The sequence below is a fragment of the Anopheles funestus genome, chromosome 2RL, assembly GCF_943734845.2.
Source record: "Anopheles funestus chromosome 2RL, idAnoFuneDA-416_04, whole genome shotgun sequence".
NCBI lineage: Eukaryota > Metazoa > Arthropoda > Insecta > Diptera > Culicidae > Anopheles > Anopheles funestus.
The window spans coordinates 9,838,382-9,858,879 of NC_064598.1; the positions used below are offsets into that span (position 1 = coordinate 9,838,382).

At 43.0% G+C, this 20,498-nt stretch overlaps 2 protein-coding genes across 16 annotated transcripts in view; one reads left to right on the forward strand and one right to left on the reverse strand.

The window, feature by feature from the left end:
- LOC125764667 (uncharacterized) overlaps positions 1–13,972 on the forward strand; it is a 68,559-nt gene extending 54,587 nt beyond the window's left edge. For all 15 annotated transcript variants that reach the window (XM_049429112.1, XM_049429113.1, XM_049429117.1 and 12 more), the window contains 8 exons: positions 5,781–6,549; positions 6,807–6,963; positions 7,072–7,291; positions 8,067–8,182; positions 8,264–8,657; positions 8,740–9,314; positions 9,394–9,905; positions 9,971–13,972. In XM_049429112.1, the coding sequence (XP_049285069.1) occupies positions 5,781–6,549; positions 6,807–6,963; positions 7,072–7,291; positions 8,067–8,182; positions 8,264–8,657; positions 8,740–9,314; positions 9,394–9,531 (2,369 nt within the window). In that variant the 3' untranslated portion in view covers positions 9,532–9,905; positions 9,971–13,972. The remainder of the gene's footprint in view (positions 1–5,780; positions 6,550–6,806; positions 6,964–7,071; positions 7,292–8,066; positions 8,183–8,263; positions 8,658–8,739; positions 9,315–9,393; positions 9,906–9,970) is intronic.
- Positions 13,973–14,020: 48 nt separating this feature from the next.
- LOC125764716 (serine/threonine-protein kinase pelle) lies at positions 14,021–16,549 on the reverse strand. The gene is made up of 4 exons (XM_049429260.1): positions 16,169–16,549; positions 15,432–16,107; positions 15,240–15,363; positions 14,021–15,142 (listed from the first exon to the last, which is right to left on the reverse strand). Exons 1-4 carry the CDS (start codon positions 16,370–16,372, stop codon positions 14,626–14,628), a joined length of 1,521 nt encoding a protein of 506 aa, XP_049285217.1. The 5' UTR covers positions 16,373–16,549; the 3' UTR covers positions 14,021–14,625.
- Positions 16,550–20,498: the final 3,949 nt, after the last annotated feature.

Below are 20,498 nucleotides of genomic sequence, written 5' to 3' on the forward strand. Positions count from 1 at the left end.
TTGCTTCGACTTATGAATAATTTATTTTATAACAAAAGCAAAGGTTACATCCATTCACATTACATACATTTTACATGAAAGAGTAAAATAGACTACAAACACACATTTTCAGATCAAACCTTGAATATTTGCACGGAATATCGGGTAATGGTGGCCTTTCGAGATTACAGTGTCGCACCATAAAAAGTGCACCCAATGTCGCGAGAGGGTGTACTTCGATAGTATTGGCTCGACCTAAACATTCCGACACGAGTAGGACCCGGCGGTGGAAGAACAGGGAAGCCTTCTTTACTATCGGTTCGCGAGTATGCACGTGCCATAGCACTCGTGAAGGCACTGGTGTAATAATCAAATCGGTACAAAAAACCCTGCACTATCACAAACACGAATGATGGTATGGTATTGTAGCCCTTAAATGACAAAAAAAAAACTGTAGCCACCACTAACGTGTGGGGAGGTGTTTACTTTGTGTTGATTGTTACCATATCCAAAAAAACACAACAACAGCAGGGGCAATGGGCTATAATCACATTACATCCCATCCGCCCATGGTCACTGCTGGGGCTTTTCTTCAACAAAGGACTCGTTTCGTAGTGTGAAAGAAGTGGTACTAATACGACTATCTTCGTTGCAAGATATACAGAATACTTGCCATAATTGATAGTAAGAAATAGAGCACCGGGATAGTATTGGATTAGGATCGGTCCCGAAAGCCGTCAATATTTTGCGTGCGGCAGGCAAAATATTATCCGTTTAGAACTTTTCCAAAACTCTGCTTATAGTTTATCATATTTGTTGTGTTGTTTGCGCTTTTGTTTTGGAATGCAATGAATTTTTAAACTCCAATAATTAAGGTTAAATAGTTTTTGCTTCAAACGGTCAAAAAAAAATGAAAAAAATTTGCTTTGTTTGCAACGAGGTAACGTTTCTATTCTAAGAAAAAAGTACATCAGCGAAATTGGAGAACAAAAAAAACTGCAATAAAAAAATTGCCAGACTGCACGCCGCGTGTTGTGCCAGCCAGCCAGTGGACTTGGATGCTTACGTCTGCACTCAAAGGGCCATTTAGGTGCGGCGTACAATATCATTCGGGTGGGTTTTTTTTATTCAACTTCATACTTGGATAACTTGATAACGGTATCCGATGGACTGCAATGAACACATTCACTCACCGATCGTTCGAACATGTGACCACCATCAAGCATGTGCAGTTGTGGAGGATAAGTGGACGAATCGGTAGTACCAATATCCGTGCGGAGTGGGCGCAAAGTCCATGACCAGGAATGAGGACAAGTAAAGGGAATTGAACAAAAAATAACACACACAAAGGGAATGTGGAATAAAACAGATAAAGATCAAGTAGGATGAAAAAGGGAATGAAGTAGTTTGAACGCTCGTGTCGCTACCAAGTTTCATCCTTCCCTCCACCGTTCTTCAAAAAACTTCTCTCCTTCCCGCCACACTGGAACGCTGGAACAGGAGGCTCTGATCCCCGGGGGGGCGGAAGAAGGAGAACATGTTCTGTGATTGCATAATCGTCAATGTGTGCCGTATCGGACGCGGCCATGTGCAGCAGTGGTGCGCGGTATGTGCGCTGACTCAACGGACGTCATTCGCTCACTCTCTGGTCTACGACCGTAGCGCCTTCCCACATCAAAAGCAGGAACTCTCCCTTACCCCCCCCCCCCCCTCCCCATCCCCCGGGACAGGAGGGTGGTGTAGGAACCACGCGGTTACGCCAATGTACGAGCAAGGTGATTATCAAGGAGTGTGTCTGTGTGTGTGTCCCGGGGGTGACGACGGAAGGCAGAAGAAACGCAAGACACGTACCTCCAGTTGTCATGATTGAATGTGCGCAAATCGTCGGCGGCGACTCCTCCGCTCGGTCCCGTTGTAGCCGCCCGCACAGAATGCTGCCATTACATGGCCATGGCCACCACTATCACACCCTATCGCCCAGTACGGAAAACCTGGTGGATTGTCCCTCCCTCTCTTTCTCTCTCTTCGATTGCTTGTTTGCGAATGGTTTGGTCGTAAATGTGTTCGACAGCGTTTTAACCTAACTCAACCCGGCCGCGAGCCGGGTGGAGGGTTTGGTAACACAGGAGGGTTAAAACTTGAGACACAGTAGGTCCAGGAGCCCGAGACCGACGGCTCACGTGGACTGACAACGAAATGCAAACCATGCGACACGCATACAGCTCGGGTTTTCCGCCCCACCGGAGGCCCCCCTTTCTTCACCTGTTTCACCCATTTCTCGAGAAGTCCCGCCGAGCGACTTTCTTCTCCAGTTACGCCACACATTTTCTTTGTGATATGGATGGAGCGATACAATCGGAATGATAAAGAATGTGGAGATTGGAGGAAAGGTTTTTACAAATCCTTACCCTTACTGTTAGGCAGGTTAATTGTTACGTTCCAGAGAAACAGCTTTTTAATTGCCTAACTACATGTTCGATGTGTATTAGATGTTATGCAAAAAGGAATATAAATATTTTTCACGCTAAAACTGACCCCGTACAACAGATGCCGTAGAGGTGTGGTGCCGCGGGTTAGATAAATAATTATCCGATTATGATAAAGTTACCCGGTAATACATGTGAGAATGTTCCGATTGAAAAGCGGCCTTTCCCATTGTCGTTGCATATTCACGCAACCAAAGCTGAGCGACAAAGGGCCAGCGGGGGCCTGCTGTGCGTTGGTCCAAGATTTTTAAGTGTCGACACGATCCGGTTCGCAGCGGTTACCCTACTTTTTTCTTATAAATCTCAAACGTATTTAGATTGCTTAATGCGCAAGAGTGTCCTTGTTGTGTCCAGAATTCCTACCGAACCTCCGCTGTGCGGTGCAAAAGATCCATAATGCAGAAGAGATAGAAGAGGCATGAAGAAAATAGATCAAATTTTTGGTAACGAACATTGTAACGAAGAAGCTTGAAAGCTTCTACTCTCTATCACTGTACTGCCATGATTGACAGGTTACCGATCGTACCCCGATGGCGCGATGAGATGATCAGAATTGGAAATTGTCTAACCCTGTTTGTAACTCTTTGCATTTGTAACGCGCTAACGCGATCGTTTCGCATATGGTGTAACTGCCGCCGGCATCCTTGTAAGCAGGGTGTTTCTTGATGCAGATAGACAAAAAAAACCGGGTGAAGGTTTCCGCCTGCTGCAGGCAAACATATAAATACAACTAGGCCAATCGTTACCATTACTGATGATGAAAGGAGGTACTCTCTTGCTTGATATTAATATTATTAAAAGGCGACGAGCGAAACAGAAAACGGATACGACGTTTTGTCTTCCTGTAGAGTAGACAATAAAGAAAAAAGAGAATTTCTGATGCCATTTTAGACATTAAGAAATCCAAGAAAATGATTTATTTAAATACTGTATTGTCTTTAATACGTGTTTATGTTAAATATGTTAGAAAGACTATGATAATTTTGCTAGCCTTGGTATTCGTCCAGAACCTGCTGAAACCTTTGTCACGTAATCATGTACCTTAACCGTATCCGTAACCAAGCTCACTTCTCGTCCTCTCTTTTCACATTCGTCAACGCAACCGATAGAACACGTGCCTACGTTTTCCGACCGTCACACGTTATCCGTTACGTAAAGCGTTTTGCAGCATTCAAGGAGCAGTCCTTCCCTGCCTAGCTTCATCCTTCCATTGGCAGGAAAGCACCGCGAACACTGTTGGTTTATGAGACCAGCTCATACTCACTATTTTTGCCACATCCTTATCCGGCGCGGCAGTTCCTCCAGAGTGCAGGAAGTCCTGCAAGTGTGAATTGTTCGGTATGTGTGTTGGCTTACGCGGCCTGACTAATTGGTGGCGTGTTACGTTTCACGTTGGTGTTTGTGGTCCATCTTACACCTTGTAGCGTGGCAGAAAGTTCTGTGGTAACACCTGTTGGACAGCGTCAGTTGGGAAGTTTCACAATTACGAAAGACCCTCTGACCTTATCGGAACAATGCTGAATGGTTTTGCCGAAGAATCCACCAACTTGCATGTATTGTTTTAATGCAAATGTCAAAGTAAGAGTAGCTAGTGGTCATCTTTCGTATTAACATTTGAAGTCGTTTGCTTTTGGAGCTTTTGGAGAAAGCATTAAGTTTATTGCTGTTTGTTAATTTAAAAATTAACATCCATCGATGTATTGAGCTTAAGAATTGCGAGCAATCAAGACAATGGAAAGAAAGACACACTGCTTGATTGAGCTGCAAGTTTTGTGCCACATGTTCGACGTACAAAGTTGACGGAAGGGCGTATCTGTTGCGGATGTACAACGTAGGCGAAAATCAAAACCATTACATCAAGCTATGGTAGGAAAACAAAAAAACAAACCCCAACCCCAACCCCCGGCTGATGCGTCGCACTTAGGCCAGAGAATACGAGAAAGCAGTTCGTAGTACCGCGGCCGATTAGAGCGGGACAATGCGTTACTATTGCTGTGCATCGGAATTGTTGGGTCCATGTGGGTTATTAAAAGTACGCTCCCGGGGGTAGTAGGACCGGCAGTGGCAGCAGCAAGGTTTATTTTACGGCGTCCAATACGCAACAGCGTGTGGTTCCGTCCCGAGGATTAACTTGAACGACATGCGACAGCTTTTCGCATTTGTAGAGCGCGCCAGCTCCTGTGTAGGTCAGCACTGAAGGGGGAGTGGAAACCGAAGGCGGATTGTGGCCAGGGAGACGAATTGGGAAGAAAACTGTTGAGGTAATAATAATACCACCACCTCGTGGTTCGTATGGAGCGCAAGGTGGTGTATGCCCCGTTCCATGCAAAATGTGCTGGAATCGAATGCAACGGATGATGGAGGGCGGAGTGTGTGGTGGTGTGACGGTGGTACTATGGTGGTTGTAGGGTTGTTGCGACGGAAAGTGGAATAACTGGGGGAGGGTGGTTGTGTCAAGATCGTGCTGCCGCGTGCTCAACAAAAACGTGTACTACCGCGATGCAATGGTGTTGCCTGACTGATGGAGTTCTTTGGGGTGGGCGCCCGAGGCATGGATAGGTCGTGGCTGTGATCGGCGCCGAGGCTTTGAGGAAAGTGGTTTTCATATTTACGCCCGCCGATCGATGGTTCGCAATTCGTTATTACGGTACTACAGGATGAGGCCATGATGACGTACAGCAGTGGCGTGGATGATCGAAAACATCTTCCGTAGCACAATGCAGTAATGCTGAATTGTCCACTATCAATTAATGACTAAGGTTTATGAATTGTAATATATTGAAAAGTTGTGTTCTTTCATAATATAATTAGAACAATTTATTAGAATAACATTAATCTAGCAACTTAAAAAAAAAACAATTTAAACTGTTCGTGTTATTATTTCAACGTTTAGTGGTGAAGTGATTTAAATTTCATACATTTTGGGATTTTGTACGTTTACGTTTGTAGTACGTAACTCTAATTTTGATTATGGTAAAATTGTATATAAATTTCGTAATTTCACAGCCACTTAGCTTATAGTGGCAGCCGACTTCCGTCTTAATTCTTTCTTAATATTGCCTTCTATTGGATAAAAATAGAAGGCATTATCTACCAAGTTTTTACTTATTTCCTTTTTTTGCCTATAAAATCAATGAGCTGTTGCATTCCGCGGTTCCGTGTACGTAATCTAAGGAAAAGAAAAAGGAACAATTTATATTTCATTTTCCGATCAACTGTCGATAACCTTTTGAACAATAGAAATATTTTTTTTGCAGATAATCTTTAATTTAGTAAAATGTACTAAAAGTTGACTTCTCCTTCGTTTCTTTGCAGATGAGCCACTTTCTAATGGCCATTCCACGGCACCACCCCTGGTCGTGATCGCAACCAACGGAACGCAGCACCATTCGAAGCATCTGACCGTCAACCATGTTGCGGTACCGATCACGTCCAACACCTCACCGATGACGATCGATCTCTCCACCAAGGGTTTGAATCATCAGCAAAACGCGCACTATCAGCAACAACACGCCACGTCAGTGCATCCGACGCTTGGCCTTTCGACGACACCGCCCGCTTCATCCACGCTGTCATCGTTATCCTCCTCATCGTCCTCATCCTCCTCCTCGTCATCATCTTCCTCCTCCTCGTCGTCATCGTCGTCCTCGTCGTCGTCGACGCTAACCGTATCGCCGATCGACGATTCGCAATCGTCGTTAAACCTCAGCAACGGTTCCAGCACTAACGGATACATTGCCAATCATAGTGCCAACGGTAGCTGCACAAACACCGCAGGCATCGGTAGTTCATCACCGTTGCCACCAGGGTTGACCAGTGTGTTGCCAATCAGCATCAGCAATGCGTTGCAGGCGACTGCTGCTGCTGCTGCCGCCGCAGGAAGTCCACTGAACGGAACGAGTCCGATTCTCGGTGCGGCTCATCATCCGACAGTGCAGCATTTGCCGCTGGAATTGCAACAGCAGGTGGCAGCCGGACTGTCGGTTGCGGCGATCAACTCACAGGGCACGAACGGTGCCGCTGCATTATTTGCCAACATTCCGACAGGAACGCGGCGACGGACGACTAGCTCTAACAGCAATGGGTAAGTAACCGCTCTACCGTACAACTGTGATTTGGTGTAGTTCTGATGGAACACAATACCTTTTCTGATGGCCAATTTAGACCATTTTAGGCTAGCTTCAAACAGTCCGACTGTAAACATATTAATTTGTTGTTTAGCCATACGGAAGTAAATCATAATAAATGATTCTTTTTCAGTCCTATCAAATTCACAGTCGAACTTTCCATCAGTCAATTTTAATAATTATTTTAAAATCCTTTTCGATATTGTAATTCTAGTGTCGGTACGAGAGAGGTACACAATAAGCTTGAAAAAAATCGACGGGCCCATCTGAAGGAATGTTTTGAGCAGCTGAAGAAGCAGCTAAATCTTCAACCCGACGAGAAAAAGATCTCCAATCTGTCCATTCTGCACGCAGCCATACGGCATATACAGGTAAGAGTCGATATGTGTGGCGTTAAGATAAATCTAGGTCAAACAATACATTGAAAACTTGACTCGTAATTGTAACTTTCATTTCTAATGTATATTTTTGTCTTGCAGCTGGTGAAACGCAAGGATCGTGAGTACGAGCACGAAATGGAGCGGTTAGCGAAGGAGAAAATTGCGTCCCAAAATCGAATTCTGGTGCTGAAGCGCGAACTCACACAAAAAGGCGATATTGATATATCCCGGCTGGCACCGGACACCGATATTACGCCCAATCCCACCAACGGCGCTGGCAGTCACAATCTCGTCCCCGGCAGCGTTCAATCGGAGCGAGGTAAAGAATGAACGGTTTGACCTTTACACAGGTCGGGAAATAGTGGGCGTCTTCGAAAAGACACAAAATTTGACTTGATAAGAGTGCATCGGAACGGATTTACGGTGCATAGTGGATGACTCCTGTATTCCGTCTGAAGGGTGGGACTGATGTGCTTAAAATATTCCTCCTTGCGCATTCTTCCTGCTTTTCCTGTGAGCTGTAAATGATGCACTGCGCAACTTGCGCGCTTGCAATGCCCTTTATGCAGATGTTTTGCGAGTGGCAGGCTCACAATTATATTCGAGGCACAAGCATCCACCGTCCGGTACCGTGTGTTTTTTTTTGGTTCGGTTAGGTCGGTTGCGCTGTGTAGGCATTGGCAAAATGTGATGTGCATCCACGAGATGGGCCCTTCCCGGTGGAAGGTATCAAATCGATGAGAATTACAAATCCAATTCATTGGCCTAACTAATCGGCATTTGATTCCTACAGCCTACACCGTTGTTGAAGGCTACGGTGCGTGTTGCAGCTTACGCGAATGGCCATTATGCATGTATAGCGAGGCCAAATACATACGACAATCACCATTCGGTGACATTAATTTCTGTTTACGGGATGCACGCTTGCGGGCAGTAAAGCAAATGAACGAATGTGAATGATGAATTTTACAGGCGTGATAAGTTTAAACTTTGTACATAGTATTGCTTATTTTTGACTAACAAAACCGTCAATTTATTTGCAAAATTATTTCGTAAATACTTATGCTTGTATTTGCTTCCTGTTCCTTCTTCAGATCAACAATCGGATATAGCCATTGGTACCAACGTACCGGGTCGTAATGGAATTCGGTACAGTTCAAGTAGCTCGCTCTCCAGCATAGCTACGAATGCCTCCATCACCAACCTGCCGGTAAGTACCGTAAAAAATTGTTTCTTCCTTTTGCCCCAGTATCGTAGAGATAGAGCTTCATTTCCATCTTTTCTATTACAGCTTCAAACGACAATCTCTCCGGTGCTATCCGTATCATCGCCAACACGTGCCAGTCCGGCACTGAACCGAAGTTCGACGTCTCCATTATCGTCACTCTCGTCATCTTCACCGTCCTCGTCGGTATCATCCAGCCTATCGGTTTCGTCGGCAGCTTCGAACCTGCTGGTTCCACTGTCGCTTACCACCAAGGGTAACAGTATGGATGCGCACAACGTTATACCGAGCACCGTCGGGCAGCAGACAACGGCGCTTAAAATTACTACAGCGCCATTGAACGGCTTAAACCTGAGCAATTCATCGCTGGCCATGGTGAACGGTACCAGTATCAATGGTACGAACGTTACATTAAACGGAACGACCACGACTGCCGCACCGTTGCCCGTTATTGTCGGTGGTGAGTAACATTTGTAAACACGCCAAATACGGTTTCATTCACAGATGTACAATGATCGTTTTCCCATTCCCCCTCTCGATAGCAAATGGTGCGACAAATATAGTTGGCATTGCCCATTCGCAGCTGCTGGCAACAACCACTGCAGCAGGCTCACCGGCCATTCAAACCATCCCACTGAACCTGAATGTTACATCCAGTGCTGTAAGCAATGGTTTGAGTGGCAATGGGCCCATCGCTATTACGACCGCCAACTCGGTAGGTGGCGTCAGCGGGACCCTGAGTCTGCCCAGTCAGGCCTTGCAGCTGACCAGCAATGGTGGCAGTAGCATCAACAGTAGTACGATCGTCGGCACGGTCGCAAGATCGGTATACAACACAACGACCATTGCCCCAACGCTGCCGACATCGGCAACGACGACCGCGGTGCACGTGCCAGCCGTAGGTAGCAAAGAACTGATCAACGGTACGATCGGCAAGAACGGTACCGTACGGACTGATAATAGTAAGCTTGAGATTATCGCAACACAATCACAACCCACCAACCACAGTACGGCCGTTAACGCTACGGCGGCCCTCGACCCACCGGGAACGAAGGTTATCACGATCATGAATGGTAACACGTTCGCTCTGGCTCCGTTGGATAAGGACAGTAAGATGGTACGCATTACGGGGTGGACAAAAAACGTGCTTCGAACAGTTGAACAAATTGCCATTATTCAATTATTTTTTATTACAGGGCGTTGTTTACAGTCCCATCTTGTTGCCGACATCGCAAGGACTCCGCGTGATACAGCAAGCCTCGAACGGATTGGCAACGATCGAGCTTGCACCGCCAAATGGCGGCAATCGTCTGCAGCTGCATTTAACTCACTAAGATCTGGGAATGTTGGCCTGGAAAGCCCAACAGCCGCACAGGTGTTGTTTTTTTTTAAGATGTGCGGCAAAATGTGTGAAGAGATCACTGATGATCGCTTACCGGAAAGAGCGATCGTACAAATACAACTAGCAAACTTAAATATTATAAACAACAGTACGCCACAGCGGTATGGATGGATCCCATGGATGCGGCATCAACGGGGGAACCAAAACTCTGCAGTAGACATCCAAGCATCCAGACGTACCGCAAGTGTAGTGGGGCATAGAAAGCGTTTTCATCTACCGACAAATGCTCACATTTAGCCATGTTGCGGTGTCGGCGTGCGGAAGCTTTTTAATCTACCACGATAGCATTTTAGTGCACCAGTGGAGGTGAGTACAAGTAAACCATAGCGAATTCGATCGAATTTAAATGATTGATTTGTCTTCCTTTGCAGTTTGCTGTGAAACAAAGGGATATAGAAAGAACAGGGCAAGGAAAGGATATGAACTACTTAACTGAACGACTGAAGCGATTTGTGAGCCGAAATGGTGACCTATCCTTTTAAGCGATCGATGATACAGTACAATCCGTAAAACCGTTCGCTCAACTTTCAACTGAAATCGGACACTAATCGGTCACACATATAACTATTGAGCAAACAGCTAGTTCCTTGTAAATGGTAGCGTAAAAGATATTCATCATTTCGTGTACCACTCACCCTGGGTAGAAAACTGATGTGTTCCAGCTTTTGGAAGGCCAGTAAAATGCATCAACATGTGCACGAATGTTTTCTAGCGAAACAAAAGGGAACGAACGAGACAATAGAGCGTGGAGCAAACCTATTCCTTTCACCATACTTTTTATCGTCGTACTTCACGAAGGGCACCAACCAACAAAACTTAACCAAAACAACACCCAACAAAGTTCATCCATGAAACGAAAATCATCAAAATCATGTCCACATGACCAATTAGTCACATGTCACATTTTACAGTACTTCTTCCCTTGCGGGAAGAATCCAGGAAGCTTTGGTGCGTGTGGTTGAAAAGGCTGTGAAAGCAACAAGAAGAAAAAAATAAGCGGAGCAAAGCGCAAATACGATGCGTGTAGGACGTGTGCAAGAAGTTATACGAATCGGTTTCGGAATTCTTCCTCTTTCAAACTGTCGGTGTCTCTCTCACGTTTATGTTCGGTGTATTGCTGTGTATGTTGCTCGTAGATGTTCATTTCGTTCGAAATGCGTACAAAAAATACTAATCATGAAATGCAAAACAAAGTAAACGCGAACTTAACGGTGAGAGCAGACGAATACAAATGGTAAATCATATACCTTTTTGTATAGAATCCACAAGCAACACAACATATAGCAGAAGCAGAAGAAGAAGAAGAAAAACAAACATACGAAGCACAGGTAATAGGATAAATGTATCAGCAAGGATTAATTCATAAATATGTAGAACAAAACATCTGCGGTACAGTAGCAAAACTATACATGAGAAAACTCAACAATAAGCGTAAGCGATAAACTCGATAGATTTGGTCAATGCACGAGAATAGTAGAATTAGTGTTAGTGCTACTAAATGCTACTGCTACTGTGGACAACAGCCACTACTGTACTACAAACTACTACTTCTATTGCTACGATCACTGTTGTGTTTAGAATAGTAAACGTGTGTTGATGTGCATGTATGTGTCTTTATCAGTGTGTCCTTTGTGTGTATGATGTGGAACATATATGTTCACATGGGATACCAACAAGCAAACAAACAAACAAACCAACCAATGTGATCACAATGAATGTGACCGCTATACAGAACGGAGAGAGGGATCAACTTGACAATTAACTACCAGTAGTAGCAATTGTTTACGTTTATTTAGTGCAATAGTGTTGGCGTACAGGAAAGCGAAATTCGAGTTACAATAAAACAGCAAGTCGTACGAACGAACCATAGCAACATTTAAAACAACACAAGTTCTAAAAGGAAGGCAACAATTAGATTATTTCATTCGTAACATAGTTCTAAACCAAGCATAAAGCAAACGATCGTTAATTAAAGCAGTAGTGTAGAGTAAATGTAGCCAGTGAATGCTTTTGAAGCCGATTTTAAACTTGTTAAGTTCGGATAAAGCTAGCAAAAGCGTTTGGTGATGTTGTTCCACTCGCAGTACACTCGGCTGTTGCGCCGTTAACAGATTTTTTTCTTTGCATTTGCTATACTTTCCTATTCAATTGATTTCGTTTCCATGGAATTGGGAAGACATGTTCTGCGTGTTCCACTGCAGAGTACTAACGATTTGTCGCAACGAAACCAAAAGCTTCACAAGCAGCGGTAATCCTCGCCGGATTGCGTGCTGCGATCGGAGGCATTGGAGGAATGGATAATGAGACATAAAGACTTGGTAAACTACTGTACGGCAAGCCTATCCATTGCTTTCGCCGAACTGATTGAAACATATAAAAGGGAAGACATTATATTTTGGAACAGAGCATAGGTAATCTTTCTTCTTAAAGTAAAGGAAATAGATGAAACAACAAAGAAAAAACAAACAATCATTTAAAAGTACCAAAACACACAAAACACAAACACACAGACATACATGTATAGTGATCGATTGATCATATTCCAAAAGCGTGCCCGATCAATAAACCATCCGCACGATGGTGTAAGCAAAGTGCCGGTTGAAGCAACAAGCCAGAAGGAAAACAAGGGCGATTAGCGATATATAGTTTATGAAACTTGTACGCAGCATAAAGCAAGGATGAATTCTACAAACATATGAAGCAGGGCGAAATACGAGAAAGAGAGCGCCTACAACACATCGTACACAGTATGTGAAGTAGCGTGTACAGCACAGTCAGAATCGAACAGAAACGCAGCACTTTTACGTACACAATTTGTAAACCAAACAACAACAAAAAAAAGTATATATATTTTTGTATTGTAAATATATTGTAAAAGTAGCACAGAGACAGGTGAAAAAGGGGTTAGGTATCGAAGCGAAACAAACGGAAATGAGTCAAAACAAAGTAAAAAAAAAACACGAAACGAAGTGCGTGATTGTAAACTACAAAAAGAATGTAGGGCAGAAGAAAGGGGTGATAGGAAATCGAATGAATGTGTGTATTTATTATTTTTTTTAAACTTGTTTTGTTTTGTTTTTTTGTTTTTGAATGAAGCAATGAAGTGTGTTGTACAAGTGATTCTACAAAAAAAAGAAAAGGCTAAAAGAATGGAATACGTCCACACAACGAATGTATTTGTACTTGAGCTTAAGCGATAGTTCCCCAAATGCATGGTTGATTCGAGTGTTGGAAATAATGGGAAGTGAACTATTTTAATTCCCATCGTTGTAGCACACAATTAACTACCAGAAACGAAAAACGTCTGCTGCATTGCAATTAAAGTGACTGATAAGGAAAGATAATTAAAGACGTACACAAGATCGAGAGACGAAACGAAAAGGATGTAAAAAGGACGATTGGACGTTTGTTTTAATATGTTTTATTTTACCTTTTAAGGCACTAAGTTTATTATATATTGTACAGTATTTAAAACAAAACACAAAAAAACCACACACATACCCACACACAGACAAAAGTGTAATAAAAAATTAAATCAAACATAATATCGGGAACATCAATGCGTGTAACAAACTGCTGGAGTATGGAAATTCGTTTCATGTATGAATAAGAGGGCAAGGGCAAGAGCAATCAGTTGTAGATAAAATATCGGTACTGTCTGCCGTAAAACGAACGGCACTGTTTGCAACCCAACTATCAATGAATGGAACAACAGTTTGCATAAATGGTGAAACCAAAACCAATTTGGTATTTTGTGCAGTTTTGGAAAGTTGAAAAGAAACGAAACGAAAACTTTATAACCATAACTTTGCCTGTCGGGGTATGTATGGTATGTAAATCAAAAACATTTATTACAACAAAAAAAAGAAGAAAACACAACAGCAACAAAAAAACACACACATGCAAGCAAAAAAGGTACAAATGAACTCAAACCTCCATCATTTCGCGCATGAGGATGGATGTTTGGATAACCGACAAAAAAACACACAAAACGGAAGCTAGAGTTGTAGAAAAGAAACAAATGGCAACATTACAAAACTACAGACAAGCAGTACCGCGGTACACAACCCCAATCAATAAACTGTGAAGCGATGTGCGCAAAAGGTGCGCAACAGTACAACGCAACGGTTCTCGGTATATGTGTGAGAGAAAGAGTGATTTTTGTGAAACGAGTGCATAAAACAGAACGACTGTGTCGTGTTTAAACAGGGGACGTAGCGAGATGAAACGAAAATGAAGCAAAACACTCAGCCGAAACAGAAACTGTAGTAATAAAACTATCACATATGGTAAATATGATTATCACTGATGATAAAATTATTGGAAACAACAAACAAAATAAAACAAAGCAAAAAACTATTTTAAAACATTTACTTTTCGTGTTCGGAGTTAACGAATTGCATACGCCCGAAATCTGTCCGAAAGTTTCATTATAAATGTTTATTTACGTTAAAAATATTTAACTTTGTAAAGGAAAAAGAAGGCACAAGGTGGAAGGAAAAGGACATGCTTTTTTCGTTACAGGATCTTTGAGAAGAGAAGTTGAGTAACGTTGGAACCATTTCTAGATTCTTTTCATGTTGAAATGAAGTATGTAGTGTTGGGTGAATGAATTTAGCCACTCTGCTTCAACCCTTGCTAGGTGAAATCCATTCACTGCGAGGCTTTCCTTAACTCATACGAAAGCTTTGAACAGTGTTGATTTCAACTAGCAAAAGTTCCAAAAAACGGGACAGATCTAGACTCACTCTAATCTAACTTGAACTAACTTGAAAAGAAGAAATTTATCATTTTATCTCGAAACCCTTGTAAGATTTAACACGTGCAACCGTTCCTTCATCACAGCATTATTGCTAGATTTTAAAAAAAAGTGTCGATAAGTAAATTAGCTATGCAACAGGCTAAACTTACTTTAGCCAACTAGCACAGCAATATGTTTGTCGGGGGAATGTTTTATCGAAATACTTATTTGGGGTGAAAACTATGTTTTCGTCATGTAACTGTAAACGAACGTGTGCGTGGAGCATCAAACCCTTCCTAAAGCGCTGTTCAAATGCAACATAACGGTTACCATGTCTGGTCGTTGTTTCGGATCATCGTTCGTACACAGATGTCCCACCCTGAGTATTTGAAAGCAAAACAAACTATCGGTAGCCGAATCAATCGGAATCGATTTGTCCATCAGCTGCGTAACGTCCGTTTTTTCGTGTACAGCCCGGGAAATGTACTCCTTCAGATGTTTGTCCGTACGCCGCTCGTCCCAGGCACGCAAACCGGTCCCAATCTCACAAAGCACCACCCCGAAACTGTACGTATCTACCTTGGTGCTTAGTTCACGGCGATCGTAAAACTCCTTCGGAATGTATGGACGGGTACCGTACAGGTACGTTACAACTATGGCCGAATCTTGCAAGGCTCCTTCACGCGTCAACCCAAAATCACCGATGCGCGGTTGCTTATACTCGTTCAACAGTATATTGCCCGGTTTAATGTCACCGTGAATGAACGGTTTCTCAGCAAAGGTGTGAAGGTACTGCAGCCCTCTGTGTGCACGGTTTAAAAACAAAACAGGGGGGCAAATGTAAATTTTTCCTACAGACCACCATCACCAACAGTTGAAAAAAAACCCTCCCCACTTACTTTGCGGTTCCTAGTGCGATGTTCATCCGGTCCTTCCACGTCAATATAGCAGCTGGCCGTCGTGCAAACAAACTTTTGTCCAAAGATCCACCCTGCATAAATTGGTACACCAAGCAGGGTTCCTCTGTAAAAGAGGGGAACAATTAATTTCTGTTTCTGGTTGTACTGGTTAGCGTTAATTAGTAAACCTACTGTCTAAACTGTATCCAAACAGCGGCACAATGTTGTCATGGCGACACGAATTAAGGAAACGAAGCTCGTTGAAACTTTGCTGCAACTGAATCCGTCCCGCCTCGCTCGTTTTAACCTTGCTGCAGTCGATTTTCTTGATTGCCATGTACGTGTGTTTGAAAAACCCCCGATACACCGTTCCAAAGCCACCCTTGCCGAGGATGTTCCGTTCACTCCAGTTTTCTGTAGCGACCGTTAGCTCCTCATAGCTGATTTTCGGTATTAAGCTGGACAGATCGGCCAGCTCATTAGCAAAGGGGGAGTTTTCTTTCGAATTTAACGGATTGTTTTCATTTTTACCGGCCATTCCATTGGGAGCTTCCAGTATGCCCGGATCACCGTTCGCTTTCTTATTAGCTCCTTCCTTAGGCTGCTTTGCCTGCGGGACACAACGGTCGTTCGCTAGTTTAGGATCCATATCTCTGCCAGGGGACAACACATCATCTCCGGGTTGTTGTTTTATCAGCACATGGTACCGCGGATCGACGTAGCGTTTGATAATGTCCATACAGCTGTAAAGCTTCTCGCGGGACAGCACAACAAACAGTTCCGTGATGGTATGGTTGTAATTACCCCACTTTTCGAGCAAATCTTCAGCAGGTGATCGATTGTTTCGTTGACAGCATCGTTGCGTACTCTGTGTGAAGAAAATCAAAAAGTAGACACAAAACTTGTTTGCTGATGGTGCAAATACCTACATCCAGTTCGGTGCTATTGTATCCCATCTGTTTTTCTCCAAGCTCGTACCACTTGTTGTTTATCTCGAGCAACGCGGCCAGCCGTTTCTTCTCCATCCGTGGTATGTCGTAGATGTAGACAAAGTTGGATAGGTTGGAACTGTTCGCAGCACTTTCCACGCCTGGGCTTTCGCCCATTGTTTGCCGCCCATAAGGTGTTGTCATGTTGTAAAGTACACTGAAATGTTCTACGTTGTGTTTCAGCACTAAACTGAATTGGTCGGATATTCCCGCGGGGGAATTCCCGTGTTGTGAAGGAAGGTCATTTCCGCGAGCACTAGTGAAAACACAACCTGTTGCGTACGCGAAATGTCAACACAAAACAATGAAAATGACAAGTTCGTTTGACAACCCTGGCGAGAAGAAAGCAAGAAACCTCGAGAGCAAAATGCACCAACAAATTGCACTTTAAAATTTGTATAAATTAAAAAAGGATAATTTTGCAAAGGAATTGCAGAATTGTTTTGAAAAATTACTTTTTTTTGTTTACAGAAAAACTGCAATAATTGTAGCACGAGTGCGCACTATATAGTAACCTTGGAAAATTTGAAAGCTGTCAAAGGGCAGCAAACAAACTTGCGATAGAAGCGCGCACTTCCAAGGTTCGAATTCAACCCTCGAGTGACATAGACGTGTCGAAAGTAGCCGTTACTGAGAGGATTCCATAAACACCACGTGTGAAAGTTTATTGAACTACAGAATTTTAGTTGTTCGGTCTGATAGTATATAGTTTAACGTTTTAGGTCTTAGTGTATAAGTATATAATCAAGAATAAGGTTAAATTAAACTAGAAACAAGTGTGTAGTGCATTAGAATGGGGGTCAAGGACCCCGGGGGGTATATCCCCCTAGCAAACTATTATAGTTCCCTTGGTGAGTTCAGTGAACCAAGAAGAAAAATGGGCAAAAAGAGTGGTACGCCATTTTCTACAACCCAGAATACAGAGGAAGAGAAATTCCTGGTAATGGAAGCAACGGAGGAAGGGAAGGATTTAAGCAGATGCAACCCGTTTCTGCTTCAAAAAATCATAGAAAACGCTATGGGTGGCAAACCTGAAAAGGTGACGCGATTGAAAGGAGGAAGACTGCTAATCAGAGTGAAGAATGAAAAGATGGCAGGTAAGGCGTATAAGATCACAAAAATTTCTGATGGTAAAGGAGAGCTGTGCGTCAAAGTTGCGGAGCACCCCACGCTGAACAGTTCTAAAGGCATCATTCGATGCCCCGATATCGAGTATATGACGGAGGAAGAAATTAAGGAAGGATTAGCGGGACAAAAGGTGACCGAGGTTGCGATTATGAAGAGAAAGGTGGATGGACAATTGCTAAACACGAAAACGGCTATCCTTACTTTCAACTCGTCTAACGTACCCCGTTCGGTGGATTTTGGGTTATACCCGGTTTTGGTGGAACTATACGTTCCTCGCCCCATGCGGTGCGCCAACTGCTTGAAAATTGGCCACACAAAGAAGTGGTGTAGGTCCGATAGAGTATGTGCTAACTGCAGCCTACCGGCACACGACGATGTATGTAGAAGCACCAAGTGTGTTTCCTGTGGAGAAGGACACAATACTTTAAACAGAGAATGCCCAGTCTACCAGGATGAGATGGAAATTCAGAAAATTAAAACTGTAAACCGCATTACGTATGGTGAAGCTAAGGCAATTAGGCGAAGGCAATGTCCGGCAATCGTCAGAAAAAATATTACGAACGACAAAACGTACGCACAGACAACAAAAAATACCGAACACGGAAATAATTCTAAAGACATAATAAGTATAGACACAGACAGTATGAACACAAACACAGAAAGTAAAGATAACACACAAAAAGACAAAACAGAAAAGAACAAATTCACAGATACAGAAATCGGCGAAAGCTCGAGAAGCAGTCCAATTACACAAACAAACAAGCTCGCGCCAGCATCCAGTATTGAGGAACTACTAGGATCCTCACAAGAAGAGTCTCTCATATCACTAGGTTCGCTAGCAACGAACGAGAGAGAGAAAAACTTATCACAAATAGAAATGAGAAATACATACAAGTAGACAAACAAGCAAACGACACATACAGTCATACGACCACGTTAGAAAGAGAATGTCTGTATAGACAAATAAGTTTTTGCCTTCCACTATAGGCCTCTCTGAAGAGCAATTGAAAATTTGTCAAGCCAATGTACAGAGTCTTAGAAATAACGTGGACGAATTGCAGAAAATCGGAGCAACCGACAAAATCGACATTTTCACGATCCAAGAGACATGGCTTAAAGATGACATTATAAAATTGAAGGGTTATAACCTGTATAGAACGGATAGGGAAGATGGCTATGGTGGTAGTGCGATTGCTGTCAGAAGAGACATAAATGCTACGCGAATAGTAGTCCATCAGAACAACGACTACATACAAACGACGGCAGTAAAGCTTACTAGTAGCAATACTGTCGTTACATCTACATACGTAGCTCCTAGAACGCCCATAGTAATTTTTAGAGCCATCATGTGCGAAATGTGTGTTACTTTAAAATCGTACAAGAAGGTTGTTATGACTGGAGATTTTAACGCACACAACGCATTATGGGGAGAACAGCAAACGGATGCGAAAGGGAGAGTTTTGTGGGAAGAGGTCAACGAAAACCTACTAACTATAATATCTAACAAAGAAGCGACGCACGTTTCTACGGACCCCACAAAGAGAGAAACGGCCATTGACCTGTGCATGGTGTCCGTGGATTTGATTGGAAAAACTTATCGGACGGTGACAGACATGCACATTGGGGCTAGCAACCACAAACGGATAGATATTAGCATTAGTACCAGAACATCAAGGGAAAAAACAACAGCATACAAAAGAGCTAATATTATCCGCGAGGTGCAAACCCTGAATTATGAGAGAGAGGTCAATATAAATGACATCAGACGTGACATAAATAGAATTATAACCAACAACCGTCGCTCGTCAAAGTTTGTTCCTAAGTGCTGGTGGAATGAACAAACAGATGAGGCATGGAGAGATAAGAATATGGCTAGAGCAATTTTCAATCAGCAGAAAACACTAGAAAATCACATCCATTTAAAAAAGAAACTTGCCAGATTTAAGTATCTAAAAAAGATCAGTAAGGCCGAAAGTTTTGGGAAGCATTTAGAGGCCATAGACGGCTGCACTAATAACCATAAGCTATGGAAGTTAGTACATAATCTAAGGGCTAACACCAACCCAGTACCGGCAAGTAACCGTATAGAGTTAACGGAAGAGGAAGCTCGTCAGTTCCTAAAGCTAAACTTCCCGAAACAAAGGCTTATACACAGCAGTTTCTTGGGCACTCATACGACAACAGATATGGAAAATATTATGTCAATTGATACATGGAGGAGCATTATAAACAGAAAAAAGAACACAGCGCCTGGGTCAGACAAAATATCGTATGATATACTAAAGAATTTAAGCGATGCAACCACAGAAGTTATAGTAAGGGACATTAACGAAATGTGGAGAAAAGGGATGATAAGAAAAAGCCTGAAAACCATAAAGGTTGTACCAATCCCTAAACCGGGTAAAGACGTCAGAGATGTCAGAAACCTGAGGTCAATTGCCCTGGTACCCACCATTGTTAAGGCAGTAAACACACAAGTGCATAACATCCTACTGCAAACAATGGAAAAAAACAAATTTATGCCAGATTCCTCTTTTGGTTTCAGAAAGAATTGCGCAACAACATCAGCGATAAACTTAATGGTTAACCAGATTTGCCACAACAACGCAAAATCGAAAATCACTGGTATCGTTTTTATTGATATAAAAAGCGCGTACAACAGTGTTAACACCAATAAGTTATTGGAAATAATGGGTGCATATATGATCCCAACAGCAGCGATCAGGTGGATTGGTGCGTTCCTGCACAAGAGAATCATAGAGGTCTCGACAAAGGGCAAAATCGTCAGACGAATAGTTTCAAATGGTTTGCCTCAGGGAGACATCCTCTCACCCACACTTTTCAACATCTATACGAGCGGCTGCCATGTACCAAACAGCAATGAGATTATTCAGTTTGCCGACGATTTTGCCATCATACAATCTGGTGTCTCAGTGCATTCCGTAACTACCAAGCTGCAGAATGCAGTAAGGGGTTTTGTAAGAGAAATCCGCAACCTGGACCTGAGCATAAATACGGAAAAATGCTGCCTGATGACCTTCCCGAATTATGACAACCGTATTAAGGTAACCATCGATGAGGAAACGGTCAAGCATATCAGCAGCTACAAATTTCTGGGGGTTACTATCGACCAGAAATTAAA

Coding starts and splice junctions, on each gene's coding strand:
- LOC125764716 (XM_049429260.1), bottom strand. CDS start 16,372: ATGACAACACCTTATGGGCGGCAAACAATGGGCGAAAGCCCAGGCGTG. Junction 15,364..15,431: donor GTTTGGATACAGTTTAGACA/GTAGGTTTACTA, acceptor CCTCTTTTACAG/AGGAACCCTGCTTGGTGTAC. Junction 15,143..15,239: donor ATCGCACTAGGAACCGCAAA/GTAAGTGGGGAG, acceptor CCGTGCACACAG/AGGGCTGCAGTACCTTCACA.